Source organism: Phoxinus phoxinus (assembly GCF_949152265.1).
Source record: "Phoxinus phoxinus genome assembly, chromosome: 5".
Classification (NCBI taxonomy): Eukaryota; Metazoa; Chordata; class Actinopteri; order Cypriniformes; family Leuciscidae; genus Phoxinus; species Phoxinus phoxinus.
Window position 1 is genome coordinate 17,764,590 of NC_136880.1, and position 26,472 is coordinate 17,791,061.

Sequence of the window (26,472 nt, forward strand, 5' to 3'; positions counted from 1 at the left end):
GTAATAACAAGACAAAGAAATATAGCCTACAATTAAATTGTATTAAACTAAGGTTATTTGTAATTAATAAGTGTAAAAAAACAATAGGCTAATATAAAACGGACCTTTATGAATACATTATGAAGAAAAAAGTAGTACATGGTCTTTGTTTCCCCGTAGACCACATATTCAAGTGTGTGTGCGTGTGTGTGTGTGTGTGTGTGTGTGTGTGTGTGTGTGTGTGTGTGTGTGTGTTTCAATTTAACGTGTTTTATCGACAGGATTGTGTTGTACAATATTGCCAAAGCGTAGGCTACACAAAACAAGTAGCCTAATAACACGACAAGGAAATATACAATACAATTTTAGTAAAATAAGGTGATTTATAAAAAATAAATATAAAATAACAATATTCTGATATAAAACGAACCTTTATAAATACATCATGAAGAACAAAAATTATGTACAAGTATGGTCTTTGATAATAAATAATGATCAAGGCAGTAGTTGGTTTCTGATAGTCTGCAGCTGAAAATTCATTTTGCTGCAATTTATGGGTAACAGTTCTAATATGCACAGGCTGACTGTAAGTCACAAGACAACTGCGATGCTTTTACAATACTTAAGGTAGATTGAAAATAGCAGTGTAATACGCAGACCAATGATGTCAGTCTGTTATTGAACGGCTGAGCGGAGGAGACTGTGGGTGTGGCGAGATCGCGGGCAGTGCCCAGCCAGGCCAAACACAGGCCTGTCCCAGCGCTCGGTGGGGGTTGGGCGGTCAACTCTGCTGTTTATCATTCATGACTCCGATTTGTTGTAATAATTTTTTGGGAAATAGCTGCTTTCGAAATACAATGCGTAATTCTAATCTCACATGTCTCCAATTATAATTTAATGCCGCCAAACAAATAAACTGATGTAAGCAAAACACTTAGCTTTCACAATCATAATCTCACATTAATTTTTTTTTATAACGTTACATAATTTTGATATAATTGAGGGGTGTTTTTATATTTTTTATTATTCAGTTTTTTGTAATTGGAAGGAGGCCCCACGAGACTGCTACCTCATTTTCGCGTGGAAAGTCTCCGCCCTACTGCTAGTCTGAGGCCGTCGGCTTCCTCTGAAGCGCTAGGCTGGCCATAAGCTGCTAAATGTTTCTTCTATTCCTTTATATTTAATGCAGACCACAGGAAAATAGATATTAATCAAGGACAGAAGTGAGATTGTGGAGTGGAAAGGTCGAGGAATACCCTTCTGCCGGATTTGCGTCGGCGCCGTGGCACATTTGTTCAGCACTTTAGCTTCAGAAGCTAGCGGTTGGTGAGAGTGGAAGCAACGGCACGAGTAAGAAGAGCCTCTCATTCGCCCATTATAACACACATCAGCACCTAGTTATGCACGAACTGACGGTTACAGTCTCCGTTCGCGTTTTAGATAGCTGGAGTGCGCTTATAACTCGTTAAAAGTGTTCATTTTGCAGAGTGAAAGTGCATGGCGTGTGGCCGCACGCGCGGTGGGGGATGGGCGCTCAGGTTCCTCGCGCTGTGTGTGCACGCGAGATGGACGTTGACTACAACAACCACAACAACTAGCATGTATTTTACCGACTAGTAGTTAGCTGCGTTGCTATGGAAGCAGCCACGTGCTGGAACTAGAATCGCTCATTTTTGCACTTGTTCGGGGAGTCTTGTTGTTTCCGGTGACGTTTGCCCACCATGCGCAGATTTAGCCGTAAGCTCAAAATCGAATGACATGTAATTGCGCTTCCGGTCGTGTTAGCGTGACAGATGTTCAGATCAGATATTTTTTTGCGATGTAAATATGGTCATTGCATTAGGCATTTAATTACTTTAATTAATGGCTTGTTATAAGTACTCTGGAAAGGTAATTGTGTATTTTACTGGTTAAGACGTGAATGCACAAAACAAAACCTTTTTTTCAGTTTCAGTTTTCAGTTATTTCAGTTATTAGTAAAATTCCATCAAGTTGAATTAAGTAGTACTTTCATATTATGAATCATTTTAAATGAGTAATCGTTTTTTTAAATAATTCTTAAACTTAAATTTAAACATTTTCATTTATTTATTTAGTTATTTTATGAATACAAATCACATAAACTAAATTGTCCATTCCCTTGTTCCATTAAGATTGTTATATCTAATAACTGTTTTATTAAGCTGCAGTTTTTTTTACTCATTTAAAATTAATTCATAATATGAACATGTAAGGGTTATTCAATTGAATGGAATTGTACTGTTAATTGAATAGCGTAAATCTTGAAAAAAGGCTTAATGTTTGTGTGTAGAGACACATTTAATAGATCTGTTGGACATAATGAACCAATTACAAAATGACGCATATAGTTTAACCATGAAGATGCATAAAGCAGAAGTATTTGCTCTGTATATCTTGTTCTGTTTAGTATAGACTTGCAAGGACTTTTAGTTGATTGCATAATTTCATGATAGCTGATAGTTAAAAGGGGGGATTTTGTGTCCTCAGTAAGAGATGCTTTGTAACAGATGAACTTGTCTTAGGTCTTTCTTCATACACTGCACGACTGCTTTAAAGGGTAACTCTCGCCAAAATCCCAGTGGATTTTAAAACACTAGGCATCATCAGTGTTGCCAGATTGGTAATGTCCAAGTATCCTACCAGAAGCTCAAAATTATCGTATTTGGAAGGAAATTATTGTACACACGTCAAACGTTACAGAGTACAGCTAGACCAACAACTTTTTGACACAACCTAAAAAATACTTTATTGCCAAAATATCGACCTCCGCTTGGAAAAAAAACTGACCTAAGCACCGCGGCAGGAACGTTTACGTTTTTTCCTTTTTCTTCTTGCAAACATACAGAGATGACTTGCTAATGTAATACAACTTTGTATACAATATACAAAAATAACATTAACTTGTGAGAGAGAGTCATTCTCCACGATGATTGGCCGAGAGACACAAAGATGGACGACACGCGTAACACCACGTTCACGTTATCCTCACAATCATGGCGGTAGACGTAGGATCCTCAGCCAGTCATCAATGAGTATAGAAGCCCTATGATTGCAACGACCATCATTTGAAGTGTCACAAAATTCTGAAATTATCGTACATTATGGGATTTTTTCATTATTGATCGTACAAAAGGTCAAAATGATCGTACAAATACAATAATCATTGTACGTCTGGCAACACTCAGACGTACAATGCAAGTGTATGATACACTTGCAGAATTTGTAAATAGTTACAGAGAACAAAAACTGGGGGATTGTACACTAAACCAGGGGTTTTCAAATTGAGAGAAAATAAAACCAATGAATATTACAAACAAATAAATAATAAAATAAGATTAGAATTTAGAATAAAATGCACATCATCATCATCATCATGTGTAGATGTTGCATGACAGTGGTGCTATTTTTATCTAAAATTGATAATTAATGACTGTGATTGGGGTACTCTTTCTCAAATCAAATGGTCTACCTTCTGCTTGTGCTCGAAACATATTTTGGATAGTTGTGGTGCATTCGGTTATTTCCGGGAATGTTAAAGTTATCACCAAACCTGGAAAGTTGCCAAATTTCTGGGGCAGTTTTGTTTTTTTAAATTTGGTCTTAGTCAAATCTAAATTTTTGCTTTGTCACCAAGCATTTATTTTACACTTGTACTCTGTTCAACTATTGGCTAATTATAGAGGGGGGAGAAGGCTGACTGTAAATCTGACTATAACTAATGCAATGTTTTATTGACCGGCAGATTTGCCTGTGCTCCCATGGATGGCAAGAGTATGAACATCTAAATATCACTTGGTATCATGGTGAGTCAGTGCCGCATCCTTCTAATTCATCAATGTCTTAAATTTTACCCTCCAAAAAATGAAATCAGTGTGAAGTCTGAAATATCCTACATTGCATTTAAAAAGTAGCTTGCCAAAAGCGCCTTCACACACACAACACATTTTTGCAGGGGAGTGAAGTGCAGGGGGGTAGCAGCAAAGTCTAGAGATACATTTTTTTAAAAGTTTAATTCATTTTTAACTTAAGCGGCTCGTTTTTAGAGCGGCTGGCGTGCGCGCGATACTGCAAAAGACGTGAGACGCGAGCGCAACGGCCTGGAACATTTTTACATTGAAAATCAATGGAGAAGTAGCGCAGTGGAATGGGAAAACGTGATCTGTGTGACCCGGCTGTTGAGATGAATGATCTTTAGACATGCGTATTGCGGCACGATCAGATCATCAAATTGTTGTTGTTTTCTTCAGTAAACAAATGTACTGGATTGTGTGATTTATTGTGAGTGTAGGATAAGAGAATAGTGGTGTGAAGAGTGAAGACATTTAGCCAGTCTGATCTTACACGGCTCAAGAGCCTTTTCATTAAGTTGTATAAGCCCGTTTTATTTGATTGTGAATTGGCAACCTGTTGACGCGTCGTAAACAACAGGGATTCTCATCATATGATGGGTTGCTGTTATACGTGAAGGCTTATGAGACTGTGAAGGAGGCTTAAAGACCGAAATAAGCAGCTGAATGAATGCGTACACCTGGATCATTCCCTCTTGTTCAACACTAACTCTTTAACTCTTGTTTCCCATCACAACATCAGTGTAGCTTCTTAACAGTTCTCTCCAGCGGATGGAAAATTCCCCCAGGGCTCCTGTGAGAAAGTTTAGCCAAGAACAGCCAGGTCTGTGCTCACCCTGTGGTCTGTGTGGGTCCTAACGCCCCAGTGTAGTGACGGAGAGACTATACTGTAAAAAAAGCACAGTCCTTCGGACTCTTTGTGGTCATTAAAAATCCCATGTCGATGTCCTTCGAAAGAAGAGTAGGGGTTTAACCCTGGCATCCTGGCCAAATTTGCCCAGTGGCCTCTGATGGACTCATGATTCATGGTGTCCTAACCATCCCATAATATACTGATAAGGACCAACAAAAAAAAGATCTGTGGTTTCTGGTTTGGGAATATTTTGGATACAGTCAAGTCACCTTTATTTATATAACGCGTTTTACGATACATATAGTTTTAAAGCAGCTTTACAGTGATAACAGGAAAATAACGCCACAAAGTTTGTTTCCAGAAGAAAATAGCATCACAGTCCAGCAGAGGTTCAGTGATGATTCATTATTGTTGTAAAAAAGCTATTCATTTAGTTAATTTTTTTAATATATATATATATATATATATAGCCGCTCTGGAGAAAACCGCAATGTCTTCGTCCAGCTCAGTTCAGCTCATATAATGGTGTCAATGCAGGCAGATCAATATTATTGCTGAATATTAAATTTAATGTTAAATGTATTAATTTAAACAGGCATGTGATGATTTTCTTAAACAGATGATGTATCTGAGCCAGGTAATTTCAAAGACCAGTCAAACCATAACTGCGGCAAAACAGAGTATTAGCGGCCATTCACACAGAATGCGTTTTTGCCATTAAAAACAGGAGACGCGTTTTTTTTAAAAGTTGAACTTCTTTTACTGTTGTCGTGAGCGAGATTCTGCGAGAGGCATTAAGAAATAATCAACATATAAACACATAATTTATGCAAACATGGGCAATTAAGCCAGCTTACAAAAAAATGATACACTCAAGTATGTGTTAGGAAATACTTAACGTATTCCTAAATGACAACGATTTGAAATTCCGATCATCACACACTGCAACATTCAAATCTGCGTCGGCACTGGCGCGGATCCGGAGAGAGCAGCTGCCATGTAAATGTACAGTGTGAAGCAGCTTCACAAGCAGTCCTTTCAACCACACATCATTATTATTTATGTGTTACAATACAAACATTAAAGTAACGGGATAGAAGTTTATAGTTTTGGGCATGACACTTGTATTGTATTGCTTATCGTTACGACAGGAGGTGGCGACAAGTTGGTGTTTACAAAAGTGTTTGTCATTGAATCATTCATTTAAAAGATTTATTCACAAACGCGGATTCATCCAATAAAGAAACAAGTCTTTATGAATGATAAATTCAAATAATTGTTTTAATTTAGTTCAAATTAATATCTTTTTTATGAACATTTTGTCAGAACCTCTAGTTTTTTTCCCTTCAGAATCGTAGGAGAATCGTGTCTTCATTTTAGACAAAACAATCGATATATATATATATATATATATATATATATATATATAGATAGATAGATAGATAGATAGATAGATAGATAGATAAATATAAAAAACAGTTAAAAGCAGCAGGTCAATTTAAATTCACAAAATTATAAATAGCTAATAGATAAAAACAAAAATGTGAAAATGTATTCTACCTTAGATACAATGAATTTAAGTAATTTGCATGACTTTTTTTTGTTAATAAATGACTGTAAAAATAGGTTTTTAAAATTGTTTTAGAATATAATTTTCTTATTAATGTTGAAGACAGTTGTGCTGCCTAATATTTTTGTGGAAACATTTTTACTTCAGGATTCTCTGATGAACAGAGTTCAAAAGAACAGCATTTACTTAACTGTATTTTTGTGTGTGTTTTTTGTCACTTTTGATCAATTTAACGAATTCCTTCTGATTAAAAGTAATTTATTTTCTGTTGTTCTGATGCTCTATATGCTGTTGGTGAAGAACAGTAACAGAAAACATGTCTTTGTTATTCCAGGCTCCACTCTCGCCCTGACCTCTTGGTTCACCCAGGATCCAAAATGAGCGTTAGCAGTGATGAGGTCAATTTCCTGGTGTACAGATACCTGCAAGAGTCAGGTGTGTGTGTGTGTTCATCGACCCTCTTCCCTTCAGTTAACAGCTCGGTGTAATATCCTGTTTCATATCGCATGCAGGGCTAGTTGTTTTTGTCCTGCCATGTTTATTTCCAAAGAACTAATTAATGGTTTAACCACCTAACAACCGGCCAGTGCACCATACAAACACTCAGGACAATAGCAACTCCCTGGCAGCATCTTGACAGTGTGTTTTAGGAAATATCATCCACGTTCTCTCCAGGAAATGTAAAAATGTAGTGTTTTATGTGCTGTTCTTTAAGAGTAAGTTTTAATAACCAAATGAAATGTCAGTTCTCAGTTGTCAGAACTAATACCAGTGCCATTTATAAAAACTATTTTTTAACTTAACTATTTAACATGCACAATTACGCATTTGAAACTGTGATTGTAATATCATTTATATACTATTATAGTTTTATTATTAATTTCAATTTTATTGCTTAGTTTGTTTTTGTAATATAATTTATATACTATTATAGTTTTATTAGTAATTTCTATTATTTCTTAGTTTTTTTGTAGTGTTTATGTAGTTTTTATACATTTTTATTTATTAGTTTTAGGTAATTTAGTCACTTTTGGCAACTAGCTGAAATAAAATGTTAAGGTTTTTTAATGTTGTAATTATGTTATGAAAATAATTTTTTTATGGTTTTACTTATGGATAATTGGTAAAACTGTGAGCACTTAACTGCAGCCAGCTTGTTTTTCATTATCGATAAGTAAAACCAACTAAAAACCTTAACAATTTATTTCAGCTAGTTGCCAAAAGTAACTAAATGACCTAAAACGAATAAATAAAAATGTATTTAAAAATGTATTAAAACCGTCTGCTAAATTATTAAATGTAATAACCCCAGTTTGAAACCTTACGCCTGTTAGTCAACCATATCGGGTCAGGAATGCAGAAAAACACTTTTTTTGCGATTTCTTTGTCGACTTGGTACCAAAGTACCAATACTTTTGACCTCACTCAATACTTGTTCCTAAATGGTAACAAGAAGGGTCTTCTCGTCCCCTGCAGGCTTCTCCCACTCAGCGTTCACCTTTGGCATAGAGAGCCACATCAGCCAGTCCAACATCAACGGCGCTCTGGTGCCCCCTGCTGCCCTCATCTCCATCCTCCAGAAAGGCCTGCAGTACGTGGAGGCTGAAGTCAGCATCAATGAGGTCAGCACTGGTACCAGTACCACATTTCTCAGCTTCCCCGTTATACATGCGTGAAGATGACGTGATTTTGCTCTCAGGACGGCACGCTGTTTGACGGGCGGCCGATCGAGTCGCTGTCGTTGATTGACGCGGTGATGCCAGACGTGGTGCAGACGAGGCAGCAGGTGTATAAGGATAAGATGGCTCAGCAACAAGCTGCCGCCGCCTCCAGCGGCACGACGGCCTCCGCTGCCAAGAACGGAGAGAACACGGCGAATGGAGAGGAGAACGGGTCCCACACGCTGTCTAGTAAGCTCACAGCAGCTCACATAGTGCTGTCATAAAGAAATACCATTAAGACCGTAAAACAGCTCGATCTGTGACTTTGAGGTCACAAAAAATAAATTGGGTAACACTTTATTTCGATAGACAAGTAACTTTTGTAACTACTTGTCACCTACCAGTCATTTGAGTAGTAGACTGTCTGCTTAATATCTGCTAACACTTTATTGTGATGATTCCCCAACAGACATTATACTGACAATAAGTAACTTTACAAATGCATGTCAACTTATTCTAACCCTACCAGTCTACTAATACTCTAATGAGAGTTAGTTGACATGTAGTTGCAAAGTTACTTATAGTTATTAGAGTGTCTAAAGTGGACTATCACAATAAAGTGTTACCATAAATTACACCGTTCAATCTTTAGGAATCAATTTTAGGGTTAGGAATGAATCCTGGATTTTCACGTTGTGAGGTTTCACACTGCACGCTTGTAAACCCTAGGTTAATGTTCTTTGCAGATTTGCTGTGTCAATATCATTGATTGGAGGAACACAGTATCATGTGACCTAATTAAATGAAGATCTTGTCATGTTTATATTGCTGACTGCACCCTCAGTTGATCACTTTCTGATGTTTTGAACAACCAGTGTTATTTTAGTATTATTTAGGCTTTTATTTTTATATTTTCAGTTATAATTTAAGTATTGGCTATTTTGCTATGTGCTTTTGTCTTCTTTGTTTAAATTAGTTTTTTTCTCTCAATATTACTATTATCTTCTATTTATGTTATTTCAGTTAGTTGCCAATAAAACATTTGTAAATATGAATAGGTTTTTAATCTAACATTTATATTTGACTTTATTTCAGTTTTTTTTCCAGTTTTTTTAATTAAAGAGAACTCTAGTTTTAGTTAACAGTAACTACACTGACCTGAATAAAACCGTCTCTTCACTCCAGTTAGCACATTCAGATTTTTCCCTTGAACGCTGAAATAAAATGCTGGGGGTGGAAGAGTCTGAGACTATACAAAGAATATGAATATTTAACGAGGCAGGCGCCATTCATTGCATGATTGGTTGTTTGTTGCGAACTGTTACAATCTAACCCTGAACACATTTGGCAACGCAAGGTTTTTTAAGAAGACTTTAACATGGGGTTAAATAGACCCAACCCTGTGTGACTGACTTTCTTCTGTGGAACACAAAAAGCTGCACCATGGCTGCTCGTTTACATGAATGAAGGATGCGTATTGGTTGGGTTTAGGATGAATGTCACATAGCGCTGAAAGTGCCTCTTCTTTTGACAGACCACCACTCCGACATGATGGAGGTGGACAGGGCGGTGGAGATCCCGGCCAGCAAAGCCATGGTGCTGCGGGGCCACGAGTCTGAGGTCTTCATCTGTGCCTGGAACCCTGTCAGCGACCTGCTGGCCTCTGGGTCAGTGTCTAGCTACTGCTTAACCCTTTATGCATAAATATTTCACCAATTATTATTCCATAATCGGGTCTTTAGCGACCTGGATCTATATCTAATATATATCTCTATAACTCTGTAACAACCGATAACTACCGTAGTTAACATGAACTAAGAATGAACAATACTTCTACAGCATTTATTCATCTTAGTAAATATTAATTTCAACATTTACTAATACATTATTAAAATCAAAGGTTGTATTTTTGTTAACATTAGTTTTCTGTCTTCAAAATCGATTACGCCATCTTTGTCAGACATTGCCATCTTGAGGAATAAAGGTGAATTGCACTTACTGAGTCATCAGAAACTCAACTGATGCGCAGAAAAATATATACTTTATTACATACCTGAATAGATTTGAGAAATACTAAGAAGGTTCATGTCTAACTTAAAAAAATTAATGAGGGGGAGGGTAGTGAATGACGTCCCGGGTCAGTAAAGACCCCGAGGTATGTGTTTAAGGGTTAAACCTGTGAATTTGAAACAATTCTCTGCATGATACTTTTCAAATGGGTTGATTCTCTCTGCGTTTGGTTGTTGCCATCAGCTCGGGAGACTCGACCGCACGGATCTGGAACCTGAGTGAGAGCAGCGCGGGAGGATCCACTCAGCTGGTGCTGCGCCACTGCATTCGGGAGGGGGGGCAGGACGTACCCAGTAACAAAGACGTCACCTCACTGGACTGGAATGTGAGTGCTGGGACTAGCGCTTATGAATCATAGTAACCCTGCTAGCACGAGCCTCTCTCCACACACACTACACAGACAAAACTAATTATTCAAATTCATATTTCTCTCTCTCTCTCATGTTGGGCAGAGTGAAGGTACACTCCTAGCGACAGGATCCTATGATGGCTTTGCAAGGATATGGACTAAAGATGGTGAGCTTCAATTAACTCGATCGTTAACTTTAATTAAACTTCATAATCCTGTTAATCTAATCAGTGTCCCATAACTGTTAGGTAATCTTGCCAGTACACTAGGCCAGCACAAAGGTCCCATATTTGCTTTAAAGTGGAACAAGAAAGGAAATTTCATTCTCAGCGCTGGTGTTGATAAGGTACAGTACAATCGTGTGCTTATCATATTCTGCCTTGATAAGCTGATGTGATGAAGTTGAGATGCTAATGGGAATGTGCACCTTTCAGACCACCATCATTTGGGACGCGCACACAGGAGAGGCCAAACAGCAATTTCCATTCCATTCTGGTGAGTAAAGAAAAGGACCACAAGCAGGACATTCATTTTCCCTCGACGGACCTTGACATTCTTGCTAATCCAGTCGAGAACAGGGGGGGAAACACTTCAAATACACAGATCAATGCACATTAATAAAACTATACATGACAGGATTTTGCAGCCATATCAGTTGGGATGTGACCCGAAGGACCTTCAGAAAAGAGAGAGAGTTTTGGTGCAAAGAGCAGCTAGGGTTTTCTTAGGGTGTGTTCTCACACTTGTAGTTCGGTTTGCTAAACATTTAGTCCTAGTCCGCTTAGCGTTCAGATTGGCATTTTTAACACCAAACCTAAAGGCATAGGGATACATTCACAACCTGATTGGTCAGCTTTTATGACGTATTGCCTATTTCGCAACTTGCCGAACATCCAAAACAATGCTGTGTTTTGGGATAAATGCGCTCTTCATTGTATGTGCGTAGTAACCCACATATGATGGTATTTTGACCAGCTGAGAGCTCGTGAAGAGCTTATAAAATGAGTAAAAGAGTCAAAACAGCGGCAGGAATCCCTCCGTCACACACACAAACACAGATCTGCTGTGAGGAGACGCGGTTCTGATGCCTGTAGTGTACTGTGATGGGCAACATCACGACTATGACGAGAAAAAAACATGTTCGCTTGAGCCTTCTGTACTTTTAGGGTCTAATCTTCCTGTTTTTGGATTCGTTTACATGAATCCGTGTTGTATTCATATTTCATTCGAATCGCACCAGAGTTAATTTGAAAGCGAACTGAGACCCATCTTGATGTTTGATGCGCACCAGGGTTCAGATGGGCAGCGTTCACACTTATTCAAATGAACCGCACTAACAGAGCAATCGCACCAGGGTTCGTTTTAATCGAACCAAACCGGCCAAGTGTGAACACACCCTTAAACCCCCACCCGGGATGGTCGTGTCATCCAAACGTGTCAGTTGTACGTAAGCTCATTTCAAAAGAATCGTTAAGAATGATGTGTTTTGCATTTGTCCCCTGCAGCTCCGGCTCTGGACGTGGACTGGCAGAGCAACAACACGTTTGCCTCCTGCAGCACGGACATGTGCATTCACGTGTGTAAACTGGGCCAGGACAGGCCGGTCAAAACATTCCAGGGCCACACAGTAAGACACTTACATCATTTCCAATATAGTGTATAATATATGCTACTTTTTGCATTGACTGTTCGGTGTCCTGAAATACTAAAAGTGACATCTTAACCCTGTAAAGCCTGACATAGGAAACAAGTCAGGAAAACGAAATGTTTTGAAATCAATTTATTGAACATTTAGCAAAAATGCATGTTTATGCATGTTTAAAAAATCTGGACACCAAATGGTTTAATTTAGGAAAAGAGTTTCCATCCTAATAAAGGATAAAAAGTAGATAAATTGATATAAATACATTTAGTTTTTTTTTATATATATAATGTATGCAAATATATAAAGGACATTTTGAATTAATAAATTGATGGTGGCAAAAACAAAGCAGGCTGCTGCATATATAAAAATACATATCTGTTCCCTTTAAATATATCTACATTTTATTTTATTTGGAAGTTAGAATTATTTGAAGAACAATTTTATTATGGTTGAAATAATACATCATGAAATGCATTACAATGTGTTCCTCAAATGTTTGCTGATTTGATGCTCAAGCAACATTTATGATTATTAACAATGTTAAAAAACAGTTGTGCTGCTTAATATTTTGTTGGGGAACCATTAAGCATTTGATACACATTTGCAACAGTTTCTACTGTGTGTGAAATATGAAGTTCCCATAGGTTTTTTTTGAGAATGTAATATTGAAATGCATTTAGATTTCTGCATCTGGCTGACACTTTTATCCAAATTTCACTTTTATTTACTTAATAAAAGTAAATTTATGTTTATGCACTCCATGTGAATCTAGCACATGATCTCCGCAGAGCTACTTGCCACATAAGTAAATAGTTAGACACTAAATATTGATCTGAGTCTAAATATTTTATTAGGTCTTTAAACGCAAAGCTTCCGCGGAGAGGGCAGTTGCTAGCGCGGCAAGTTCAAACTAGAACGGCTGCGTTTGTATGAAAGGAGAGAGCGAGGCCACGATACTGGATGGCATAATAAATAACCGTACACAAAATATTGATTGGACTGAGTTTTAATATTTTATTAGATCACCAAACGCAAAACATCCACGAAGAAAAAAACTTTCCTTGCAAGCGTGTAGCGCTGCTGACTTCAGTGACCCGGATGAGCCTGTTATCTGTTTTCACCGGTTGTTATCGGCGAGTAATATACCGCTGGATCGCGCAATTGACCAATCAGAATCAAGTATTCCACAGAGCCGTGTAATAAGCATGCTTAACCGATTACGTCACTGATTATTTGTACTCCTTATCCTCAGAATGAAGTCAATGCAATCAAATGGGATCCAACAGGGAATCTCCTGGCCTCCTGCTCTGATGACATGACGTTAAAAGTGAGCTACAAACAACCTACCGTGATCTCTATTTTGAAGATTTGGCAGTTTTCTATTGTGTATGCTTTTGTCCATTGAGAGTGCGTATTATAATAATGTTGTGTATTGAACAATAGCTCTGGAGCATGAAACAGGACACTTGTGTTCATGACCTGCAAGCCCACAGTAAGGAGATCTACACCATCAAATGGAGCCCGACTGGCCCTGAAACCAACAACCCCAATGCCAACCTCATGCTGGCCAGGTGCATAAAACCAGCCGCCACCAGTCCTTTTTTAAACATCAGTTTGATTGCATTTTCAGATGTTTTTACATGCGTGTATGTGTTTATACACATTGAGCAGTTGTTTTTTCTTCGTATTTTCTGCCCACAGCGCGTCGTTTGATTCAACGGTGCGTCTGTGGGACGCAGAGCGTGGCGCCTGCATCCACACGCTGACCAAACACCAGGAGCCCGTCTACAGCGTGGCATTCAGCCCAGATGGGCGGCACCTGGCCAGCGGCTCCTTCGACAAGTGTGTCCATATCTGGAACACGCAGGTACTATAGGCCGTTTATCGAATGGTTACTCGTGGCTAAAGATCGTTTAGTATCTGGTAATAAAAAACATGTACAGTGAGAACAAGTATTTGATACACTGGCGATTTTCCAGGTTTTCCCACTTACAAAGCATGTAGAGGTCTGTAATTAGTATCATTAGGTACTCTCCAACTGAGTGATGGAATCGAAAACAAAAATCCAGAAAATCCCATTGTATGATTTTTAAGTAATTAATTTTAATTTTATTGTATGACATAAGTATTTGATATATCAGAAAAGCAGAACTTAATATTTGGTAGAGAAACCTTTGTTTGCAATTAGAGATCATACGTTTCCTGTAGTTCTTGACCAGGTTTGCACACACTGCAGCAGGGATTTTGGCATACAGACCTTCTCCAGATCCTTCAGGTTTCAGGGCTGTTGCTGGGCAATACGGACTTTCAGCTCCCTCCAAAGATTTTCTATTGGGTTCAGGTCTGGAGACTGACTAGGCCACTCCAGGACCTTGAGATGCTTCTTAAGTTGCCCTGGCTGTGTGTTTCGGGTCGTTGTCATGCTGGAAGACCCAGCCACGACACATCTTCAATGCTCTTACTGAGGGAAGGAGGTTGTTGGCCAAGATCTCGCGATTCATGGCCCCATCCATCCTCCCCTCAATACGGTGCAGTCGTCCTGTCCCCTTTGCAGTAAATCTTTGCAGGCATCCCCAAAGAATGAGGTTTCCACCTCCATGCTTCACGGTTGGGATGGTGTTCTTGGGGTTGTACTCATCCTTCTTCTTCCTCCAAACACGGCGAGTGGAGTTTAGACCAAAAAGCGCTAATCAGACCACATAACCTTCTCCCATTCCTTCTCTGGATCATCCAGGTGGTCATTGGTAAACTTCAGACGGGCCTGGACATGCGCTGGCTTGAGCAGGGGGACCTTGCGTGCGCTGCAGGATTTTAATCCATGACGGCGTAGTGTGTTACTAATGGTTTTCTTTGAGACTGTGGTCCCAGCTCTCTTCAGGTCATTGACCAGGTCCTGCTGTGTAGTTCTGGGCTGATCCCTCACCTTCCTCATGATCATTGATGCCCCACGAGGTGAGATCTTGCATGGTGCCCCAGACCGAGGGAGATTGACCATCATCTTGAACTTCTTCCATTTTCTAATAATTGTGCCAACAGTTGTTGCCTTCTCACCAAGCTGCTTGCCTATTGTCCTGTAGCCCGTCCCAGCCTTGTGCAGGTCTACAATTTTATCCCTGATGTCCTTACACAGCTCTCTGGTCTTGGCCATTGTGGAGAGGTTGGAGTCTGTTTGATTGAGTGTGTGGACAGGTGTCTTTTATACAGGTAACGAGTTCAAACAGGTGCAGTTAATACAGGCAATGAGTGGAGAACAGGAGGGCTTCTTAAAGAAAAACTAACAGGTCTGTGAGAGCCGGAATTCTTACTGGTTGGTAGGTGATCAAATACTTGTCATGCAATGAAATGCTAATTAATTATTTAAAAATCATACAATGTGATTTTCTGGATTTTTTTAGATTTCGTCTCACAGTTGAAGAGTACCTATGATAAAAATTTCAGACCTCTACATGCTTGAAGTAGGAAAACCTGCGATCAAATACTTGACCTGTATCAAATACTTGTTCTCCCCACTGTGTGTGTGTGTGTGTGTGTGTGTGTGTGTGTGTGTGTGTGTGTGTGTGTGTGTGTTTTGTATGTAAGTAGGGAGTGAAATTGCTAAAATTACAGTATTTCAAGTGTTAAATAAGTTTTAGTGCTGTTATAATTGTCAAAAACAGAAGAAATACAACTCTAAATAAATATTGTTTCTATATATCGGTTATCGGCAACATAAACTTTTGGAGGAGAGAGAGCTCAGCGAACAAGACAGACATTAGCAGAACGATTATAGAAAGAGAGAGATGGCAGAGAAAACACAAAAGAGGAAAAGACCAGGGGAATATCACTTTAAAAAGAAGGGTTACGATCAAGCAAGACCCACGTTAATATCGCAGAAGCTTTCCCGCGCTGGAGAGATTACAGCTCTATAGAAGCTGGGTTCCCTTTTAGTGATCGCTATAACCCCTTAATCTTGTCACGTTTGTAATATATTAGTTACTTGGACTATTGTGTCATGTTCATGAACATGGTGTTTGTTATTTGGGATGTAAGGGATGACTCTGCCATCGGAAGAGGAGTAGAGGAGCTAAATGACTATTAGACATTTGACCAGATTGAAGTATCATAGTAACACAAATTGATGACATCATACCCTTGGACGGCAGGTAAAGCAGATTCCGCCATAGTCGTTGCCTGTGTTGCATAGCGTGTACGTGAATGTGGGGTTGGAGGAACCAAGATCAGGGGTCTGTTCCTTTTGGGTTGGGGCGCGTTTGTTTTGGTGATTTCAAATATCAATAATCAACATGCTGCTCTGCGATCTCTGTCTGCTCCATTTAATCACACACACCGTTAGAAAACTCTCTTCTGTACAATGCTGTCGGATGCAAATATGGTCATTTTTATCAGCAACCAATCGTGAAAGTACAATGGGCATTTAACTCTAAAAGCGAAATCTCATTGGCTGATGTCAATTTCTGACAACCTGATTCATTCAGATGCATCACGTGACGCGCTCTGACATTTAGATGTGTGTTTTTTGACTGTTTTTCTGCTCAGTCAAAGGCCATAAATGCTGTTGTAGTGACCCACAAGGAAGTCTGAAAGAGACATTCACCAGGGACTGTACCTTTAAGGAAGGGGAGGTACAAATGATGACGAGTTCCAGTTTTGACGTTGTGTTTTGGTTTTGATATCACTCGCTGTACTGATGATAGTTTATATTGAAGTGGATAGTAAAGTTGACTCGACGCATCTCCGTCTCTTGTCTCCTCACTTACTGCACTCCACGCTGTGTTTATAAGGTTTGATGTGATTTAGGTGGTTTGTATTGTTGTTGCTAATGATTTGATGAGATATTGTGTCAGTAAATAGTTGTTTCCTCTAAAAAAAGTATGAATTTTTACATTACAAATCTTTAAATGCCTTTTTCTCAAAATTAGTTTTTTGTCATTCTCCAGTGACACATCTCAGCCTATGTAGCACACAAGTACACCAAACTTTCCAGTTATACACTTAGCAGTATTCTGAAGATATGTTCAGAGGGATTTGTTAATAAATCATTCCTGGCCTGGTTTATGTGACATTTTAATTAAAAAAAATATGGCGAAAATCGATTTTTTAAGGCTATGGACAGTATATTTTGATGTCCTAGGTAATGAAAGCATATCTCCTGAAATCCCTCTGAACATCTTTTTTCCTCTTGTGTGTAATCAAAGTGAAAAAAGAATTTTGCACCTGGCTTTATCATATGTTCAGATCTATCTACCGAAAATATATGCAAAATTGCGCATATTTAATGAGATAATGCATAATTTGCATAATTAAACATACAAATTTCTAAAACTTGTAATACATTTTTTTAATGAACTTGTGTAAGTAATCAACTGAGGAAGTTTCATGGTGATATCTATTATTTTATTCACCTGTACTGTCTCGCCTTAATGAGGCTAAATTATTTTAATGAAACGTTATAATGTACAGAATGAAAGTGGATATTCATTTAGAGATTTGTTAAAGATCACATTTAACAGTTAGCCATTACACCTTATGTCCCTAAGAAAATCTCTTTACTTTTTTTATTTATTTAAATTTTCTTATAATTCTATACCTTATGTAGACACTATTTAAATTTGTGTACAAACTAATTTCTGATGTTTTGGACTAGTCAATCAAGTATGTTCAAACTTAAAAAATATGTAGTTTTCAGATTTACGTGAATCTTCCGTTGCTGATATATTGATCTATGCTGCATTGTCTCGATTTGTCCCCTGCAGAGCGGTGCTTTAGTCAACAGTTACAGAGGGACGGGGGGCATTTTTGAAGTATGCTGGAACTCCACTGGGGACAAAGTGGGCGCAAGTGCATCGGACGGATCGGTGAGTTTCTGTGGTGCAAAGATGAGAAGACACAGCATGAGCTGAATCTGTTTGAAAGCCATTTATAGTTTTTAGTAGAGCTGCACAATTTATTGAAATAAAACCGAAATCGTTATTTAGTGTGATTTATGTAAATCACAAAGTCCGTGATTTAATTAAACTGATATATGCGTATTTTAGTATGCTTGTAGTGAGAAGTGATTATCAACAAAAGATCAACTTTAAGGACTCCTTAACATTTTGTCAAAATAAGAGTTCAGTGATTTAATGTTTGAGAATGAAAAAATTGAGGCTGCCAATAAATTTCCGTATTGTAATTTTAGATTTGTAATGTGTAAAAAATCTGATCACAAGCTCTGATAATAATAGCTTTGCTGGACTATACTTTATTATGATAATTGGTCAAAAAAAATCTATAAATCTGATTCTGTTGCATAGAACCGAATAAGGAATAATATAGGCCTATTGATATTTAATATTTTAAAAATCAAATTGACGGTGGTGGGCAAGTGATGTAACACCGACCATCCCAGCAAGCCTAGTAGGAACCCTGTTTCCTATCAGAAATGCTATAGTATCCAGCTGCAGACCCGCAGCACCACCAGTTTCAGAACGCCAGCGCCAGAACCGGAAGTAAGGGGCGGAGCTTACGTTCTAAACCGAGTAACGCGTTTTGGAGCGTAATTTGCTTAGACACGAACGGTATACTTTTATTACACACGAAACATCATACTTTATACGTATGTTATAATGATACATTAAGGTACAGAAACATTGGGCTTCACCATATTTTTAATATCGTGGTCCGTTGTATGCATTTATATTTACTATGGTTCTTTTTTTATAATAATTTTTACAATGTATTTACCTACATATTGTAAATACAGTTGTTATGATAACACATTTATTTCTATTTGTATATAGGACAGTTAAGCTGTCATTTGTAACTATACAAGAATATAGAAACTATTTAGCTATTTTAGTAAAATGTTCTTATTAAAGTGGTACTACTTACAAGCAGGAGTATGTTGTTTGTGCACCACAAATTGACACTTACCAATCAGGTATTTCAAATAATTGTAAACTAGCATGAGAGAAAATGCCACAAACTATTGTAAAGTGACACACACCATTGTTAAAGTAATTATGAAAACTGTCACCAATCATTCAGAAGTGTGCTGGACCTTGACACTGGCTTTTCACAATGCAGAGTAGTGTACATCTGTAGATCCTATATTATAATGTGGATACAGCAAGTCAAATATTTGAATAAAACATTCGGGAATCTCCAGAAGGAATATATATTAAATTAATTTGTAGTTATTGTAGACTAATCCCCAATGTTTAGTCAGGTAGCTTATACAATGTATACACCTTTTTCAGTAAGCAGAGACAGAAAAGAGACTCAACAAATATGTAAGTTAAAGTAATGAATATTTAGAATAAAAAAGGAAAAATTACATAAAAGCAGATCATCATTCATTCAGCGCTGTGTTGTGGTTGCGCTGTGTCACGTGACAAGCAGTGACGCGTCACCATGGAAACCATAAAGTGACAGATTCTAAATAACGGTCGCCTTGAAAAACTCACGCTGGGGGGTCAATTCGAATATTTTAAACTTACGTGTGAAAGGGTTAACATTCTTCAAATTAGTGAAAATTCTGTCATCGTTTACATGCTTGTCTCATTGTAAATAACTCCGCCCCTCACTTCCGGTTCTGGCGCTGGGGTTCTGAAACTGGTGGTGCTGCGGGTCTGCAGCTGGATATATCTCCAGAAATGTTATGATGGGAAACAGAAACTGCATTTCATTATTCATATTTTCATTCTATGATGCAGCTGCTGTCAGATACAATACAGTTGGCTGCTTCATCTTTTAACAAAAGTTTCTTTGTGAACTCTCCTTTACACTGTGCCTCGTTTACAAAGCCGAATGCTCCAAACAAACATATAATCCTTTGACACAATAGGGCAGGCGTCGGCAATAGGCGATCATATCTGTCCCGCGCCCGCAGCCAGATTAGTTTGATAGTGGCTGGTTCTGAAATAGATCTGTCATGACAGTAACATTTACTCACAATCACTTCGTCTTTAGTGATTTATGCCTTCAAAATAAAAGTACGAGAAAGTTTTTGCAGCAATGTTTCATTTTGAAATGAATTGAGAGCTAGTTTAATTTCTTAAATTATCATTTGACTATGTTCTGGCCTGCCATCTAGTGACAAAATTTTTTGGGGGCCCGATGGCAAACTTACTTGCCGACCCCTGCTATAGGCCATTCAGGGCCATTCACCACACCATAGGCCACATCACACATGTCGATGATCATAATCAGGGTATGCAAATGTTAGCCGTTAAATTAATGGCCTATGGTGTGATGATGTAAAACTGTGTGTGACCCGTGCTGGCAAATCATACCTTGAAATCCCTGGTGATAACACTAAATTTGGCACACACCAAGTCAAAACCAAATGTTGTATCGGCCTGTTGTATCTAAGGTGATGGAAAAGTGGGTTTCAGAGAAAATAGTTTTTTATTTGAACAACAGTGATTTTAGCCTGCATCCTATGCAATTTGGTTTTAGAGCTCACCATTCAACAGAGACTGCTACCCTTTTCCTTTTGGAAAATATTAAATCCATGATGGATACGGGTGGTATTGTGGGAGCAATTTTCTTGGACCTTAAAAAGGCCTTCGACACTGTAAATCATGGAATACTTATTAACAAGTTAGCTTCTTTTAATTTTTCTAATGATACCATTAAGTGGATTGATTCATATCTAAAGGGAAGAACAAATTATGTAAAGGTCCAAAATCATAAATCTACTTGTTATACACATAATACTGGTGTTCCGCAAGGATCTATACTTGGGCCACTGTTGTTCAGTCTTTGTTAATGATTTGCCTTTGGTTTGTCCTGATGTAGACATTTTATTATATGCTGATGATGCTGTTATTTATGTACATAGCAGCACAAAACAGCAAGCTGCTTTAAAATTAACCAGGGCAATGAATTATATCACAGCATGGCTTGACAGATCACGTCTAACGTTAAATGTTGGTAAAACGGTTAGCATGTTCTTTTCAAAGCGACCATGTAGTGTTCCAGACCCTGACATGATGATATCAGGTCAAAATTAGCAAGTTGTGACTGAATACAAATATCTGGGTGTCTGGATTGATTCGAATCTCTGTTTTAGAACTCATGTCAAAAGTATGTGCAAACGAGTTAGATTTAACTTAAGTAATTTTAGATTTGTTAGGGATTCATTCACCTTTGAAACTGCTATGATATATATGAATGCCATGATTATCCCGCATTTTACATATTGTTTGACAAGCTGTGCACAAGCTAACAAGTCTACTATGATGTCACTTGAAAGTCTTTATAAACATACTCTTAAAGTTTTAGTGCAGAAACCTAATAATTTTCACACTTGTCAAATTTTAAATACCCATAGACTTTTGAGTTGGGAAAACTTGATCACTTGCAGTAATCTTTGTCTAGTCTATAAGATATTGCATAGTAAGGCTAGTCTGGCTGACGCCAGACCCAATTCTCGTTGAGACTTGGGTCTGGGAACCACATGCGCATTTTCTCGTATTTGAGACGTGGTTTACGAATGCCCGGCGCCGTTTATTGGGTGCTAAGAATGTCTATCAAATGCACCTGTACGTAGCTCATAACCAATCGTTTCCATTATACCAGATGACGTATGTATAGACGCCAAAAGCTGCTCTTTTTTCTAAATAAACTTGCGTTCTAAACTACTTAGAACAATATCTAAGGCTGCATCAAAAGGTAGCTTCGCGTCTGCTGCCATGTTGACTCCATAGATATAAACAAACTGCTTAGTTGTGTCGCATAGATGTCGTCATCGTCTTGCTGCTCCCTCCCCGTTCTGTGATTGGTTCCCTAAACGAGGCGAAAATCAGGTCCATGGTTTCCAGACTGCCTTTCAGCGAGAATAAAATCGCGCTGCGCAAAGGCAGTCTGGGGAAACCCAGGCTATAGTAAGGCCCCACCGCCTTTTAGGATTTTAGGTTGCCTTATAATAACTGGCCAGGGACAACAGATGAAATTAGCCTGTTGAGTTAACTCTGGCTCATTTACAGTTATTTTACTGTTAATCAATGAGCACTGTCCCTGTAAAATAAACAAATAAATGAAATAAATGAATATGGAACATGCTCATATTTTAGAGAATGTAGTTAATATTTTCGTTAGGCCTAATAATGATTTATCATATCCACCCGCACGCAACCCACCCGAAATTAATCAGAATGTTATTTTTATAACTTGACATATCGTTTTAATAAATGTTCCCGGGTCAGAACGTCTACATTGGGTTGTTTCGGCAGTGTATAGTGTAAATGCAAATATCGAATACGGGTCACTTTTAAAAGATGATTTAAGCGGGTCGTCAAAAAAATCGGATATAGTCAGCAAATCGGAATTGGGCATCAAGACCTGCAGTGTAAATGCAGCCTTTGTGCGCACGCTTCGGATCTGTCAATCAGCGCGAGCAAGGTCGTTTTGTTTACATCAGCATGAGTTTGAAAATCATTTCATTGGTTCAGACTAATGCCATCGAGAATCCGCTATGAATATTCACAAAGCTGGAATGCTGCGCTTTAAAACGATGCCAAACCTATGCTGAGAGGAAGCGCCAGGCGTCGAGAAGCGAGCAGAGAAAAACAAAGGAAAAGTACTCCTCAGAAAACGTACAAATAAAGATATTTTAGACGTGTAATTGCTATGTGGAGCATTTTTGTGAAAACCTTAAATTCAACCAAAATTTTCTTTTTGCATGTAGCTCGTAACGAGCCCGTGCGCTTTCCGACTACTTTTGCCAGCACGGGTCACATTTGTCAATGTCGGCTCTGGAGACAGTCATATATGCAAATGTTTTGCATGTGTGACGTAAGGTTATTTTGGTAAACAAAAACTGAAACTAAAATTATAGGTAAAAAAAAACATTTTCGTAAACTGAAATAAAATAGAGATTTCAAATTTTCAACAAATGAAAAATTAAACTAACAACAGTTACTGAAAAACAAACTGAAATAATTACGAAAACGATTATTTATTTTTGATAATTAATAAGCTCTCATCCTGTAGCCTACCGGAAAACCACGTTTTTCCATTCCACTGCGCTACTATATTTTCTTAATGTAAACGCGTGCTAGACGGACATGTATGACACTACTTTCTAAAAACGCGGCATTCAAGTTAAAATAAGTTAAACTTTTAAAAGATGCGTCTCGAGACCTTGCGCTTTTCCCCCGTTCCACTGCCCGCGTCTCACGTTTTTCAAATCAAAAATGCTTTGTGTGAACCAGCCCCGAGAAGCAGAAGTATTTCCGTCTCCATTATGCAAATACAGCTGTACCTTAATTCCAAGTAAGGTAATCATCTCTAAATGTGAAATTTAATTAAAAGCAAGATATAGCTACCACACATAGACAGGATGCCACACTGAGCAGAAAACGGAAAGAACAGATGGCACATCTAGCCCACAAACATATGTCAGAGTAGAAATAAGCTAAAAGTCTGGTCTGAATAGAACACATGAATATGAGTATATGATATTAAAATAGACAAAAAGCATATATGGATCAATACAAGAATAATACGTTTGAAATGATTAATCATAGAAATAATAATAAAAGAATATCCATAATCATTAATCATATGCATTTATTTTTCTTATACACCACACATTTAACAATATTTCATCTTTAATATGAATGAGTTTGAGTAATTTGTACTTTTAACCTGCATTTGTTTGGTTCTTTTTTCAATCTCAAACAATAGTTTTATTTGTATTATTAAGAGGTTTGCACAAGAGTTACCTATAAACTTTGCTGAAATTAAATGTATTTAAAATGGAAGTGTTTCTGTTAACTCTACTAAAATATAATTACCAAAACTAAATCTATAAAAGCTGTTCACAAAATAAAAGCATTACTGAAACGAACTAAAACAAAACTGAATTGTATAGGAAATTTGGAAATATTAAAATAAAAACTATTTTAAAAATGCAACACTATGATAACCTTGGGTCACAGATTCTGCAATGTCAAAACAAGCTGGTTTTTAGAGCTTGACTGAATAAACGCTTTGTTTATGAGTTGATGTTGTGCGCTCTGAAACTTGCAGGATGTTTTAATGGAACAAAGACCTTGTGTGTCAAAAGATCAATGCAAATTTGAGTTCTCATGTCATGTCCACTTTAAATACCATTTTTTACGTTGCAGGGAAATATTACAATAGGAATATTTTTGTATTTTATTTAGCACCGTTTTGATTTGTATTTATTGAATTGTTGTTTTATAGCCATAATGATACACAATCACAAAATGTCGGTTCAAATTGTGCAGCCCTAAAAAAACAAGCACAGCAAACCTGGATTTAAAACAAAATTGTGCAGCTCTAATTTTTAGGAAGTGTAACATTTACCTTTACTGCCCGTTGTTCATAATCTTGTTTTCTTCCCCCATCTCAGGTTTGTGTATTAGACCTAAGGAAATGACACTGCCTGTGGGAAGCCATGGACCGACTTTGAATGTGTGCATAGCCAAATTTACCGACTGTCCCATCATCCACTGCTGTAGTCCACGCGTGAGGTGCCAGACCAGCTCCATCACAACACGGACCCGTGACGCTTAAGACAAGGACTGTTATATACAGACTCGCTCGACGCCGCATGTGCACACACACACACACACACACACACACACACCCCTCATTAGTTCCTGTGTTCATCATTCCAAACCCAGAGGGCTGAGGTCCACGCCGCTGTCGTGCGCATATTGCACACGTCAGCCCTCCATCGGTGGTTTAGGCCAAACCGCGTGAGCTAAAGAGAGGAATATGGCCAACTCACGGCTGTATGATATTGACAATTCCGAGTATCGGCACTGTACGTTTAGTGGCTCTGACTTTTGGAAACTGTTCTCCAAAAAAAAAAAATGTGCTCAAGGATTTTTTTTTCTTTTTTTCTGCCAAACTTTGAGAGATAATTTGATTCTTTCTCTTTCTTTTTTTAAGAGTTCTACGAGTACAGAAAGCCTATTAAATTACTCAACTATATTTTCTAATGCGAATGCCCTGTGTTATTTTGTACAACCTATGCAACTTTGTGATAAGACAAAACTGAACTCGCAGCGCATAAATGGGTAAACGCCTGTACGGTTAAAATGTCTGATAGGCCGACCCTAAAAACACGACGGCTCATTCGCTCTCACTGTTCTGTTACAGAAAACTACAGCTATCGGGTTATTTCGTTCCTTTTGTTGATTGCAGCGGATCTTTCCTTTCCTTTCGCCTTCCTCCTAGAGGACGGCTCGCTTACATTTCCCTCCCATCGGATGCTCTTTCTTTTAGTGCTGCGTATTGCTGTCGTTTCCTGCTTTTCTATAGAGGTTTGAGCTTGGTGTGCGCGCGTGTGACCGTAACGGCCTTAGCTTAACGGCTTCACGCGAGAGACAGAACTATGGGTCGGTGCGGTTTGGCTTTTATTCACTATCAGTCAGTCAGACTTATTCGTTCAATTCAATAGTCCGAAGTCAGGTCGAGCTGGTGCCGTTTCGCTAACTTTTTCTTTGTTTGTTTGTAAATGGGAGGCGTCCGTATGGATGCTCCGGTCATAAAGGATTGATTTTAACGTAAACTCTGTTGACTTTTGGATTTCTCGCAGCGCGGTTTCGTCGGGGTAACGGCACATTGGTTTAGAGTTTGCTAGACGCCGTCACGCATCTTTATAAAATACCATTAGACAGTCATAGTCCAGAGAAGCAGCTTTTACCCAGCATACTCATGTCACCTCTCAGCACTTTAGACCTACTCCCTTATGAAATCCTATGAGCACTTAAAACATCTTTTATCTTTTTGGACTGAAATTACTTGAGTGACATTAAACATTTACTTGAATGAACCAGATCATTATTAGAGGATGAGGCGGCTGGTTTAAACTAATGAAATAGTTTTTGTTTTTTTATACATATATAATAGTCCAAAATGCTAACAAATGCCTTTCTTTCCCCATGGATCAACTGTAATCTGTATCCCCCTCCTAAGAATATCCTGATTTTTTTTTTTTTTTTTTTTTAAAGAGATGAGTATTTTGAAGCTTGCTCTAATATAATCAAACAAGTAGATTGTACGGAAATGTGCTATTTATTATATTGTCTATGACAGTGGAATGGGATTTTATAATGTTTTAATTTTAAAGAGATTTACCTTTTACAGTGTGTGTGCGCAAGCGTTTGCTTCTCTTGGTCCTCAACACCTAGCACTCGGCTTGCTGTGTCCACAACCCTTTGAAATTTTTGTACTTTAAAAATCTTTTGTAATTCTAATGTTGTTTTTAGCGCTCGGCAAAAGCACGTACATGGGCATATCGGAACGTCTTGGACCATGCATTGCAAATACTTGTTCAGTGATTTTTGTCTCACTTTAGATCATCTTTAATCGACTTTTTCCCTCTTTCTCTCTCTTTTTTTTTTCTATTTTGCTCACTCTCCAGCAAAAATCACTTACTGCGATGTTGATTTGACTATTGTGATTTGAGTCTGATCAAATGAAAAGTCCAGAATAAAATATATTTTGATAGTAG

The 26,472-nt window shown here is 38.1% G+C and overlaps 1 protein-coding gene across 3 annotated transcripts; it reads left to right on the top strand.

Annotated features, from left to right (window-relative positions):
* The first annotated feature begins 687 nt into the window (after positions 1-687).
* On the top strand, positions 688-26,472 carry tbl1xr1b (TBL1X/Y related 1b). Of its 3 annotated transcripts, none has more exons than XM_079612412.1 (16): positions 688-1,329; positions 3,743-3,803; positions 6,606-6,706; positions 7,748-7,893; positions 7,971-8,181; positions 9,467-9,599; positions 10,186-10,327; positions 10,455-10,518; positions 10,600-10,697; positions 10,786-10,846; positions 11,857-11,978; positions 13,249-13,323; positions 13,440-13,567; positions 13,698-13,863; positions 17,750-17,851; positions 24,361-26,472. In XM_079612412.1, exons 3-16 carry the CDS (start codon positions 6,649-6,651, stop codon positions 24,385-24,387), a joined length of 1,533 nt encoding a protein of 510 aa, XP_079468538.1. In that variant the 5' UTR covers positions 688-1,329; positions 3,743-3,803; positions 6,606-6,648; the 3' UTR covers positions 24,388-26,472. The 3 variants fall into 3 exon arrangements, with proteins under 3 accessions (XP_079468538.1, XP_079468540.1, XP_079468539.1); XM_079612413.1 differs by having other exon boundaries at positions 1,258-1,329; positions 3,739-3,803; XM_079612414.1 differs by lacking the exon at positions 3,743-3,803 and having other exon boundaries at positions 1,031-1,329.

Excerpts from the sequence above, each read along its gene's own strand:
- tbl1xr1b (XM_079612412.1), top strand. The coding sequence starts at position 6,649 with ATGAGCGTTAGCAGTGATGAGGTCAATTTCCTGGTGTACAGATACCTG. Across the intron at positions 10,328-10,454 it reads TCACCTCACTGGACTGGAAT|AGTGAAGGTACACTCCTAGC; the intron begins GTGAGTGCTGGG and ends CATGTTGGGCAG. Across the intron at positions 13,568-13,697 it reads GCCAACCTCATGCTGGCCAG|CGCGTCGTTTGATTCAACGG; the intron begins GTGCATAAAACC and ends TTCTGCCCACAG.